General features: G+C 40.4%; 1 protein-coding gene across 2 annotated transcripts; it reads right to left on the bottom strand.

Moving 5' to 3' along the window:
- Positions 1-440: 440 nt before the first annotated feature.
- Positions 441-3,143, bottom strand: LOC105035784 (zinc finger protein STOP1 homolog). Of its 2 annotated transcripts, none has more exons than XM_010911484.3 (2): positions 2,972-3,143; positions 441-2,319 (listed from the first exon to the last, which is right to left on the bottom strand). In XM_010911484.3, exon 2 carries the CDS (start codon positions 2,312-2,314, stop codon positions 710-712), a length of 1,605 nt encoding a protein of 534 aa, XP_010909786.1. In that variant the 5' UTR covers positions 2,315-2,319; positions 2,972-3,143; the 3' UTR covers positions 441-709. The 2 variants fall into 2 exon arrangements, with proteins under 2 accessions (XP_010909786.1, XP_029117888.1); XM_029262055.2 differs by having other exon boundaries at positions 441-2,414; positions 2,972-3,138.
- Between the last annotated feature and the right edge of the window lie 9,929 nt (positions 3,144-13,072).

The raw sequence follows: 13,072 nt of genomic DNA, 5'->3' as shown, positions 1-13,072 counted from the left end.
TCCCCATCAATCATCATTCCTGATTTCCTGTATGTCAGATGCAATGTATTATTCCAAGAGAGGCCTTGTCTCCTAAAATTTTTATCTTCATGCAAGAATTCATAATGCACGTTCTGCTAGCCAACTCCAACAATGTTGTCATTTGTTTCCAACTTTTGAGATGCTAATCCCATGAACATCTCTAGGCCTGATTAGCCTGCTGTTTTTCTGTGATCAACTAAGTTGTTGCCATTTCTTTTAATAAAAAAAATAAGTACTGCAACTTTTGTTAATTAAAGAAGACAAACATAAGCAAACAACTTCGCAACTTCATTATGCTCATGGATGCGTTTGAATATAAATCTTTTCCTTTATCCCTACCTGCACTTAAAGATGATTAGAATTAAAACTGCCAGGCATGAGAGCCTGACTTCATGCTCAATTTTATACATAACAAATCGTTGACAATAAAACAAATATTCATAGATTGCAAAGAGAAGAAATACAGAGTCAAATATTATGGTAACTGATGAGTAAAACTATCATTAATTAACATCACAGGATATATGTGAAAGAGGCATATGCCAAACATGAGAAAGTTGAGCTATTCTGGTTCTATGCACACATTGAAAGCAATGGAGGAAATTAGTGAAATCATGCAAGAAACTGTATACATCTTGCTGGTCAATGATGCTTCTCAGCCATTGCCACCATAATGGGAGGATGGAAATCAGTTGTCTCCACTTCTTTGAATGAAATTACTTGACCCAGAACAAAGAAAGGAGAATGAACTTTCAGAAACCTCAAATGCAGGACGAGGGAACTCATCAAGTCCCCCAAAGTTACAGGCATCAAAATTCATAGGAGAGAAACATCCTCGTCCATCATCAACACCTTTAATATTGAGAATCTGAACATCATCCAAGGTGCTGCTAGCAAAGTTATAATCCATACTTCCCACCATACCATTTATCACTTCATTGCCCTGTACTTGATCTGATATTCCCGAAACGTTGGCTTCATCCACTGCAAGAACAGGTGTATGGCCCTGGAATAAAGCAACGTGCCCGAACAACTTATCCTTCCTTGAGAATGTTGTCCCACAGGAACATAGCCATTTGTCACGACCGCAATGCTTCTCATGAGTTTTCAGATCTGCAATAACTGAAAACTTCTTGGTATTGCATCTACTGCAAGTAAAGCTCTTGTCACAGTGGCTTCTCTTGTAATGATTTTTCACACACAGAATCGTCTTGAGAGGTTGGAACTTCTTGTGCTCCTTGTTCCTCTTACATCCTACAAAGGGGCACGAGTACCTCTTTATAAGTGCTGGTTCTGAGGTTGATTCCTTATGAGGCTTGGCAAGGGCAGCTGCGGTCTTGTACTCATCTCCATGGCCTCTCATGTGCATCCTTAGGTTAGCATCTCTCTTGAATCCTTTCCCACATATCGTACAGAAGTGGGTATGTGGTGCTAAAATCTCCTCCTTTTCCAACTGCAAGACTTCATAAGAACCAGGGGGCAGGTTTTCTCCATCAGCACCATCATCACAGTCCTTCACTTCATGGTCTTCAACAGGAATGGATTCAGTTCCCTCACCCTCACAACTTTTCAGACATTTCATCAGCTCATCACCTTCATTCCCTTGAGCATTCAAACCTTTGATCAGCTCGCTGCCTTCATTCCCACGATTGTTAAAACCTTCGATCAGATCATCATATGCTGAAGCCTTGGGTACCTCCATATGTATGACCTCATTCTGCTGCTGACTGCCATTTATGCCGAAGCTAGTTCGAGCACCTACGATGCTGCCCACCTGCCCAACCGATGGATTAGTTGAGACAAGTGTATTCTTCATAGAAGGAAGAAGAGAACCTGCTGTTGAGATCAACTGAATTATGATGCTAGTGAGATCTGCAGTCACAAGCTGCCGCTGAGCCACCATTTCATTAGCTCGGTTGGAGAACTGACCTTCCTGGTTAATGATAGACCGGACTATATCTTGAACTTGGTGGATCTTTTGCTCAAGGAAGGAGAGGTTGCTTAGTACCAATCTTGGGTCCCAATCCAAAATTGCATTATTGACATTGGGACTTGGTTTGAATTGATTTATGCTCTTTACCTCATGCTCTGGTTGATATAAGCTCTGGGTTTCAGTGTCTAAGGCTGAGGGAAATTCTGGGAAGGTTTGCTCATGCTTACCACCATAGCATAAATTGGTGGGGTTGCATTGGATGAATGGCTGGCCCAGGTTGAAATTTCTTGATCGGTCTCCCATCATTTGGGCACAAGATTTTGCCGCCGATTCCGAAGTTCTTCTCAGCTTAGGATCCATTTTCTCTGCCAACAAGACATCAAAATCAACCCTTAATCCAAGTGTTTCCTTGAGAAGTTTACTACTGCTCACTTCAGAGATCAACTTAAACCGCGCATCTCTAACAAACAGTCCAGAAAGGTGTTAAAACCAAAGTTTTCTAAACCAAAATTGAATAATAACCAGAAAGATTTTTAAAACAATCCTTTTAAAAACGCCCCCACAATGAACCTCGATATCCAAAACCCGACAATTCAATCTCTCACGCTAGCATCAAAAGAAAAGCCCAAAACTGCAGCCTTCCCACTAGAATTGGACTCCAAAGTAATTTTCCGTCGCCAAAAGCCTCAAGAGAAAAAGGGAGAAAAGCAGTAAAAAAGGAGAGTAGTTTTAGAAGATAAGTTTGACAAATTCCAATAAACAACAAAATCCTCAATCCATCCAGCAGAAACTCGATGACAAAACCACTTTTCAGATCCAAACGATTAAAAATCCTTCCTTTAATATATGAAAAGAAAGAGTAAAATCCAAATCCCAAAATTTCATAGTACCCACAAACTGTGCATCAGAAAGCTCAAATTTATCCACATGAATCACCCACAAAATCTCATCTCGCTCCCATTTCAATCACCAAAATGCTTTCAGAAACAAGAGTAGCACAAGAAAAATTGGACTTACATAGAGATTCAACTTAATTTGAGAAGCAATTAGGCCTCGGAAAACCTCTTCTCTGGTCGATGCCTTCATGAGGTCCGATCCATCCCCGATCCAAACTAGGCTATTTAACGCATCCATGTCCGAATTCCGCAGTCTCCCCTCTATCTCTCCGTTTGACCTCTTTTTTGTTTTGTTTACTCCGTTCAAGAAGTGGAATTATAAAATTAATTGGTGGATGGAATGAGAAGTGATAGGGTACTCCTCAGGAACTCTCTGATTTAACCTCGTCTTGCAATTATTCAATAAAGTAGTATGAACAACTGCCCGCACGTGGTTTATAAGAATATCTTGGGTAGGTTTGATGTGTATTTCCTATTTAGGTCCATTCACCTCCTCCATTTTTTTTTTTTTAAATCAAAAATAAGTGTATCATAAAGATTCTTTATCTTGTGTGTTTCCGGGAGAAAGGCTTCTGCAAGGCCTTTTAGCTTTACCTTTCCAAACTCTACGCTCTTTTACTTATTTATTTATCCATTCATTCATTTGATACTTGTTGGCACAGATTTTTATCTTAAGATCGGATTAGTTAGAGTTGAACGGTGATGGCAAGTTAACGATAATCGAACGATGATGGTAGGATCTGTAAAAAAAATCTTTAATTGAAGGTAGTTCCGACGGAGACCCTCCAATACTCAAATCAGAAATCCGAAAATAAAAGAGTAAGCGTGTTGGGAGAAAAAAAATTTCATATATGAAGGATCCCTCTTTATTTATAAATGGAGGCTGAAGAGCTATGGGAGGAAAGAGAATCAGACGGTTAGTCTTGTGGAGAGATATAGTCGTTATCCTTTCTTTATTTGGAGAGATTTTATTTGCTATTCTTTCTTATCTTCTTTACTACCAATGGTCATTTGAATTTTGAAAGAGGCGTGAGCTTTTAGGATCCATGAAGGTCAATCCTTCCTTGTAGACTTCACATATTCGATTAAGATGAAATTATCCCCAACAATATTCTCCCTACTATCGAGTCCGTGTCAAAATTGAGTCGGGCGAAGGGAGTACTCCAACTTTGCCGAAGATGTGTTGTGTCAATAGCTTTCGATGAGGTGAGGAGTTACATCACCTCAATGTTTGTAACTTTTTAGTCATCGGGGTCTTCATCAGCTCTACTCGTTGAAGAGCGAGGGACGTTCAAGGGTCCTTATAGATTACCCCTTGTTTGTTGCTAGAGTTCATAGGCTGAGGGTCCTTATTTGTTAGGCCGGTCAGAAGTTTTCTCGTTCAAAAATCGATCAAAGGCCATTTTTTTGTTTCCCAGGACTGAGCCGATCAATGACTGTCTTTTTGTCTGCTGTGATCTCAGGGATTTCAAGCGCCTCCCAAAGGGCATCAGAGATCCGAAGGTCCCCACAAGGTCTGATCCGCGGTGGCCTCGGAGATCTCAGATACCTTTCGAAGGGCATCAAGGATCCGAAGGTCTCCACAGGATCTGTTCCATTGTGGTCTTGAGGATCTTCAATGCCTCCCAAAGGGCATCAAGGATCTGGAGGTCCCCATAGGGTTTGGTCTGCTGTGGCCTTGGGGATCTCAGGTGCCTCCCGGAGGGCAACAAGGATCCAAAGGTCCCCACAGGGTCTGGTCCACTGTGGCCTTGGAGATCTTAGGCACCTCCTGAAGGGCATTAAGGATCCGAAGTTCCCATAAAGTCTGGTCTGTTGTGGCCTCGGGGATCTCAACCACCTCTCGTAGGGAATCAAAGATCCGGAGGTCCCCACAGGGTCTCCTTCCTTGTTGGGGTATAAAAGGGCCATCTGACCTCTCCCCTGTTAGGGCCGTTGGAAGGGCCTTCCTTATGGGCATTTATTTGTTGAGCGGGCATGACCTTTGGGGGTTCTATAGGTTACCCCCGCTGCTTGGTCGTCGAGGTCTCTGTTTCAGTCGGTCTTCCTCCAACTAATTTTCATTGGTTGGCATTTTGCTTCTAGGAGCTCGGCTTTTGGAGGTTATCCTTTGGGAGTTTGGCTTTCGGGAGCTTACTCCTGAGGGGTTGACCTTTGTAGATCGATCAGGGATTGATTTTCTCGGATCGGCTTTAGGCTTCACCTTGACGATGAGCTTTACTTGATCCTTCATTTCAACTATTGCCTTTTGCTTGATAGTCTAGCTTTAGTTTGCTCATATTGGTCCTCACTTTAGCTTAAGTGCTTGAAGATCTGTTATTCAAAAAGAATGATATAGGATAATAGATAGAATCTGAAATCCTTTTACTATGAGAGTTGTGAGCTTTATTTGAGAGCTCTTGACTCATTCCTGTTATTTGTCTTAGTTTGAACTAGAGCTTTGGCTTAGTTCGGGCCTAAATTTGCTTCTAATCAGTCTGATTTTGAGCTCTGATCGAGCTAGATCTGAGCTCTGATCGATTTTGTTTTGGATGCTAGTCAGTCTGGATTTGAGTTCTGATCGATCTTGTTCTGGGCTTTGGTCGGTTTGGATTTGAGCTCTAGTCGGCTTTGACTTTTATCTTAGCTTGGACTTGATTTTTGCCTCAACTCAAATTTGATTTTCTCCTCGGCTCGGCTTTAATTTTAGCCTCAGCTCAGATTTGATTTTTTTCTTGGCTCGGACTTGATTTCTCCTCGGCTCGGCCTTGACTTTGGCCTCAACTCAGATTTGATTTTCTTCTCGGCTTGGCCTTGATTTCTCCTCGACTCGATCTTGACTTTGGCCTCGGCTCGGATTTGATTTTCTTCTCAGTTTGGACTTGCTTTCTCCTTGGCTCGGCCTTGACTTTGGCCTCTGCTCGGATTTGATTTTCTTCTTAGCTCGGCTTTGATTTCTCCTCGGCTCGGCCTTGATTTTTTTCTCGGCTCGGATTTGTTTTTTCATCAGCCCGACTTTGATTTTCTCCTTGGCCCGACCTTGATTTTCTACTTGGCCCGACCTTGATTTCTCCTTGGCTCGAGTTTGATTTTTTCCTCGACTCTGCCTTGATTTTAGTGTCTTATGGTCTTGTGAGAAGGAAGAGGAAGAATAGTGGATGAAAGCTCAAGAGTCTCTTGCCATGAGTTTTTTGTTTAAGAGCCTTTGGATTCTGTTTGACCCCTTCTTGTTATTTGCCTCAATTAGAGTTTGATCTTTGCCTTAGATTACTTTAATTTCCCTCCTCTTTTTCTTTTCTTCTTCTTCTTTCTTTTCTTTTTTTTCTTTTAGACCAGTAGATGGGGACTGTCTTGGCATCGCCGAAGGAGCACGCGAGATGCATTGTCCAACAAAGGGGCACACGGAGAAGGAGTCAGCCAAGGGAGGCATGTGGAGGCATCGGTTGGAGGGGTGCATGCAGAGGCATCGGCCAAAGAAGAGGTGCTGGAGATATCATTGTCCAAGGGAGAGGTGCATGCCAAGGAGTCGTCGGCCAACGCATGTGGACATCATCAGAGGTAGGAAAGACACGTGGAGGAGGCCTCAACGTGCAACAGAGGAGCACAGACACACATGGAGAAGGCCAGGGGCCATCGATCCGGTAGGGCTCGATGCATGACGGAGGAGAGTGGGGCATGTGGGACCGTTGATCCAGCGAGGCTCAACGCATGATGGAGGAGAGTGGGGCATGCAGGATCGCCAATCCAGTGAGGCTCGACATCGGAGATGCGTACAGACGTGCGAGAGGAGCAGGGACCGCCGATCCGATAAGGCTTGGTGTTGGAGATGCGTGCGGGCGAGCAGGAGTAGGGACCACCAATCTGATGAGGCTCAACATCGGATATGCATGCGTGTGCATGTGAGGAGTGGGAATCATCGATCTGGCGAGGCTAGGCATCGGAGATGTGCGCAGGCACGCGGGAGGAGCAAGGAACACCGATTCGATGAGTTTCAATGTCGGAGATATGCGTGGGCGCATGGGAGGAGCAGGGACCGCTGATCTGGCGAGGCTCAGCATCAGAGATGCGCACAAGTGCACAGGGAGGCCGATGACCATCGGTGCCCTTTTTACCTTCTTCCCCACTCCTCTCTCTTTTCTTCTCTTTTTTTTCTCTTTTTTGGCCATCACTAATGATGGGATGGGACCAGAGGAGAAACCCCTCCCTCAATTTTTTTTTGTAGATGTGCCACTTATGGGGAGAGGGGATTTCAGGAGTTTGGATCTGAATAGAATCGATGCCAAGAGCAAGGGAGGTTTGGATATGAGTAGTGAGATCTGACTATTTTGATGGTGGTATCATAATGGCTCATACCTTGCACTGTGCCTCTCCTTTCTTCTTTAGCTCCTAATATGAATCTCCTTTTTTGTTTGAATCTTGCTCCAAAATTTAAATTTTTGAATATAAACCAAGAAAGAGAATAAAATAATTCAAAAATCAAAGATAATTTGGATCACCAGCCCTCCAACTCCGAGCCTAATTTAGAGAATTTAAAAAGTGTCGATCGATTTGGGAGCAATTAGATCCGATTGGCATTGGCCGATTTATGGATGGCCAAATCATCTCGGCATTGGACCAGTGCGATGAAACTCCTTCCATTGAACATTTGTGTTAGAAAATATTTTTTAAAGCCAATCATTTGGATGCTTGTGCTCTTTATAATTTGTATATAAATTATGAATTAATAAAAATTATTTGATATTTTTCATCACAAAATGTACATCTTCTTTGATTGAACTCTAATGTTGTAATGAAGTCCTTAAAACTATATGACAATCAATAATGAAAGATTTATCGAATAGTTCTTAAACATATTTACGATCAAATGATACGTCATTAAAAGACGATGATGTTTATCAAGTGTAGGTCATTGTGTGCGACATAGATATTAGAATTTTGGGTTTGGTGCATGTATATGTATTTCAAAATTTTTATTTTCTAAACACCGTAGTGAAGAATAAGATTAAAATATTTTTAATCTAAATTTTGCATGCATAAAAATATAAAATCACATGGATCTATTTCATATGTTGAAATTGATATATGCTAAAATTCAGATTGTGATCAAATCACATACCTATTTCATAATTTCTTTCTTCAAAATTAGATCTAAAAGAGATGAGGCTTTCTGTTAGCCGCATAAGTATCTGATTTCTACGAGTATCCACTCAGGATCAATCCTCTATAATCTAAATTTTGATTATCCAAAATTTAGCCTGCTGAATCTGAATGAAGCCTGGATTCAATCCTAGTGAGCTCTCACAATCTACCAGTGACACCTAGCAGTATATAGTGACAATCCAGTAGAACTGAAATGAACCTCTAGGTGTAGTTAATGTATAATTCAATCTCTCTATTGTGAGTCCTGACTAGATAGCAGGTCATAGATAAATCATCAAATCTCAACATCAGTTATATGATAGATTTGATTAGCTCAAGTACAGATGTGATGTCTATGAAAATTTTTTTCCATCAATCACTCTACTGTGGCCACAGATTCATGGACTTAACTTCTCAAATCCCATAGGACTACTCCTCTCTATCAAGATTGATAGATCCTATCTTGATGCGGATCCTACTCCTACAGTGGATCAACTGTCGTCAATATCCACTACAAGGGCTCATTGAGATCCATGTTTATGTGTCAATCAAACTCCAGTAGCTTCACTGCGAGTAGTAGTACCATCTCAAGTCAAAGGACCAGTCACACAACTACAGCATCGAGACAATCTCTGACGATTGAATAGAAATCTAAGTGATTTCTTGTATGGTCACACTCAGTGTCAGTTGTTCTCTAACAACCATCCATACTTGTCGCTCTGTGTCTCCATATAGTAGATTAAAAATTCATCTATCTCGAAGAAAGTAATTTATGCATAAGTCTATTCGATCTATCATCATTCTCATGATGATCCTATGATCAGAAGCCTTTAGAAATTAAATACATGTCTCTAATTCTCAACACTTTGAGAATATGTATTGAAACTAATTTTGTGGATAATTTAAGGATACATTATATTTGAATGAAAAAGAACTTATCCATTTTATTGATCATATCAATATATTAAGTATAAAATTATATCCTAGATATATAACAATGTGTCAGCTATATTGACTTCTAAGACATACATCTAACAATCTCCTACTTGGACTAAAGCCAATTGGCCATAAATCTAAATCTCATCTTTTCAAGGTGGACTTCTATTTTTGAGTTGGCTCAACTGCTTAATCAACGGGTCTGTCATATTTTTCATGGAGTCTACTCTTTGTACTTCAACATAAGGTAGTCGCGTATATCAGTGCTCTATGTGTTTAGACTTCTGGTAAGACTTTGGCTCTTTAGCAAGGATTATGGTGCCATTGTCTTTGCAGTACTGTGTCATGACATAACATCCAATTCTACAACTAACCAGAATTCATCCTATACATCTATAGCACACTCAGCCTCCATTGATGGATTACTCAGAACCCTTCTAGTGAATCGAACAAGAATACACCCTCGAATCGTAACTCAGAATCACCTTCAAAGATCAAAAACAAATCTTTAGTCCTTCTTAAATCTTAAGGATATTCTTCACAGCTATTCAGTGCTCATCACCTGGATTCGACTGATACCTGCTCGTGACACTCACAGCAAGAGCAATATCAGGTCGAGTACATAGCAAGACATATATGAGGCTTCCTATTGTCGAAGCATAAGGAATCCTACTCATGCGCTAAATCTCCTCAGATGTGGTCGAACACATCATCTTGGAGAGATGAATACCATGTCTAAGAGGTAAAAGATCTCTCTTGGAGTTTTCTATGCTGAACCTCTTCAGTACCTTCTCTATCTACACCTTTTGTGATAGGCTAAGCATCCATTTAGATCTATCCCTATAGATCTTTATTCTGAGAATATAGGATGCTTCTCCTAAGTCTTTCATGGAGAATTTCTTGGACAACCATCTTTTGACCATGGTCAGCATGGGAATATCATTCCCAATGAGGAGAATATCATCCACGTACAATATGAGGAAGGTGATTGCACTCCAATTGACTCTCTTGTATACACAAGATTTCTCTTCATGTTTGATGAAATCAAATGATTTGATTGCCTCATCAAAATGATGGTTCCAACTCTAAGAAGCTTGCTTTAATCCGTATATGGACCTTTGTAGCTTGCAGACTCTGTGCTCACCATCACCGGATGTGAAACCCATAGGCTGCTCCATATAGATATCTTTATCAAGATATCCATTTAGGAAGGCAATTTTCATATCCATCTGTCAGATTTCATAATCATAGTAAGCTGCAACAGCAAGCAAAGTGCTGATGGATTCCAGCATGACTACGAGTGAAAAAATTTTCTAATAGTCAATATCCTCGCACTGACTATAACTTTTAGCCATAAGCCTAGCTTTATAGGTCTCTACCTTACCATCGGCACCTATCTTCCTTTTGTAGATCTATTTATATCCAATAGGTACAATACCTTCAGGTGGATCCACAAAAGTTCAGACTTGGTTTGAGTGCATCGAGTCAATTTCTGACTTTATAGCATCTAACCATCTCTGGAAATTGATGTCAGACATTATCTCATTGAAAGTATTAGGATCATCACCATGACCCCTATCTCTCATAAGAAATATTTTCTTTACTTCCTCTGTAAGCATACCCATGTACCTTTCAGAAGATCGGAAGACCCTGCTAGATCTACAAAGTGGTAGAGGAACATCAACTACTGGCTCATAGATTATGGGTTCTTGAGGATCTATAGCTCTAGACTCTTCAGAGATCTTCTCTTCAAGTTTCACTAACCTTCCACTGCCACCATTCTAGATAAACTATTTTTTCAGGAATATGGTATTTCGACTCACAATCATATTGTGATCTTGTGGAAAGTAGTAGTATCCCATGGATTCTTTTGGGTACCCTATAAAGTGAGCTATAATAGATCTATCCTCTAACTTTTTCTTCATTTGTCTCTTGACATAGGCCGAACATCCTCAAGTCTTAAGATAACCCAAACTCGACTTCTTATCGAACTATATCTCATATGTTGTGGTAGGAACAGACTTTGAAGGAACCCTATTCAACAAGTGAATGACAATTAACAAAGCATATCTCCAAAGAAATAAGAATAGATCAGTGAAGCTCATCATGGACTTGACCATATCCAATAGGATTTTATTCCTCCTTTCGGATATCCCGTTGAGCTGAGGTGTTTCCAAAGGGGTCCACTGAGAGACTATGCCGTTGTCCTTAAGATATCTCAAAAATTTTTGACTAAGATATTTACCTCCTTGATCAGATCGAAGAACCTTAAGGAGTTTACCCATCTGCTTCTCTACTTCATGCCTGAATTCTTTGAACTTTTCAAAGACCTCAGACTTGTGTTTCATTAGATACACATACTCGTATTTAAAAAAATCATCGATAAAGATAATAAAGTAGGTGTAACCACCCCTGATCTGTACATCAAATGGCCTACATACATTGGTGTGTACCAGGGCAAGTAGCCCTGTGGCCCTTTTCCTATGTCCTACAAAGGGTAACTTAGCCATCTTTCCTCGAAGGCAGGATTTACAAGCTAGATACGACTCTGAGTTAAGAGAGCCAAAGATCCCATCCTTTTTCAGTCTGTTTATCCTGTCCTCTCCAATATGGCCTAGTCTATGGTGCCATAAGTACTTCTGGTTAATCACATCTCTAGATCTCTTTTGACCTATGTCACTCACTATTTGCTTGTTTAGGTTCACATTTGCATCAACATGCAAGTGATAAAGACTATCAATTAAAAGATCTCGTACAATCAATTTATTTCATAAATAAATGAAATAAAATTTTTTATTGAAACTAATTTTAAAATCTTCCTGTGTTAGCACAGACATGAAAATCAAATTTTGACTAGCTACAGGAACATAATAACAGTCTTTTAAATCTAATCTAACTCCCGATGGTAATCTAAGAGGGTAAGTACCGATGGCCTCTGCAGTAATCTTTGCTCCATTATTGACTCGAAGGATCATGTCACTTTTTCTCAATCATCTACTTTCTATCAGACCCTGCATTGAGGTACATATATGATCACTCGAGCTAGAGTCTAATATCCAACTAGAAGTAGAAGAAATCGTAAGGTTAGATTCTATTACGAGCATACCTTCAAAAGATTTATCACCTTTTTAGGTTCTTCGGATATTTCAGACAGTTTCTCCTCTAGTGGCCTTCAGTATGATAGTGGAAACACTTTCTCTTTGCCTCAGTCATCTTTGGACCATCCTTCTTTGGCTTGCTCTCTCTCTCTTCTATTTTTTTGCGGATTTAACCTTCTTCCTTCTAGTAGACTTTCTCTTGAAAGAAGAAATCCACTCCACAGTGAGAACAATGCCTCCTTGAACTCTTCAAGGTATCCTCCGTTGTGACCAACATGTTGACAAGTTCGAAAATAGTGCAGTCAAGTTTGTTTATATGAAAATTTATGATGAATCGACTATATGAACTAGTAAGAGATTGAAGGATCAGATCCATCTGCAATTCTTTTTGCATATCAAGCCCAAGCTTCCTAAGCTCCTCAATGTCCTTGATCACTATCATATAGTGCTCATGGACAGACTGCCCCTCGCGCATCTTGAGGTTGAAGAGTCTCTTGGATACTTTGAAGCACGCAGTATGGCTTTGCTTACCATATAACTCTTGTAGGTGAGTGATCATAGCCCAGACAGTGTGCATATGCTTGTGCTGGTTTTGAAACTCGTTTGACATGGATATCAGTACATAACACTTGACTCGACTGTCTTCATCCGTCCACTTCTCAAAAACAGCTCTCTGCTCAGCAGTAGGATGGTTTGGTAACACAACGGGATCTTGATCGAGAATATGGCTTAACTTTTCTGAGATCAGGATAATCCTGAGGTTTTTGAGCTAGTCTTCATAATTATTATCGATCAAATGATTGATTTCAAAGATGCGAGCTAGAAGGTTTGAGGCTGACATGATGGTTTAACTGCAGAGTAGAGATTCAAATTAGACTTTTATACTTAATATTTTAATTTACTTCTGGAGATTTTAAGATGCAAATAATAACTCTCACTAATTTTTTGAATCTCTTCACTCCCGTGGAAGAAAATAAAAATCCTAATGCGATAAAAAATTTCTAGTCAGTGCTGCGGTCCCACGATGACATGCACCTCACCTAACAGTTTTGATAACATGCACACCGATG

Source organism: Elaeis guineensis, chromosome 8, assembly GCF_000442705.2.
Source record: "Elaeis guineensis isolate ETL-2024a chromosome 8, EG11, whole genome shotgun sequence".
Taxonomy (NCBI): Eukaryota; Viridiplantae; Streptophyta; class Magnoliopsida; order Arecales; family Arecaceae; genus Elaeis; species Elaeis guineensis.
This window is presented reverse-complemented; position numbering and strand designations above follow the sequence as displayed.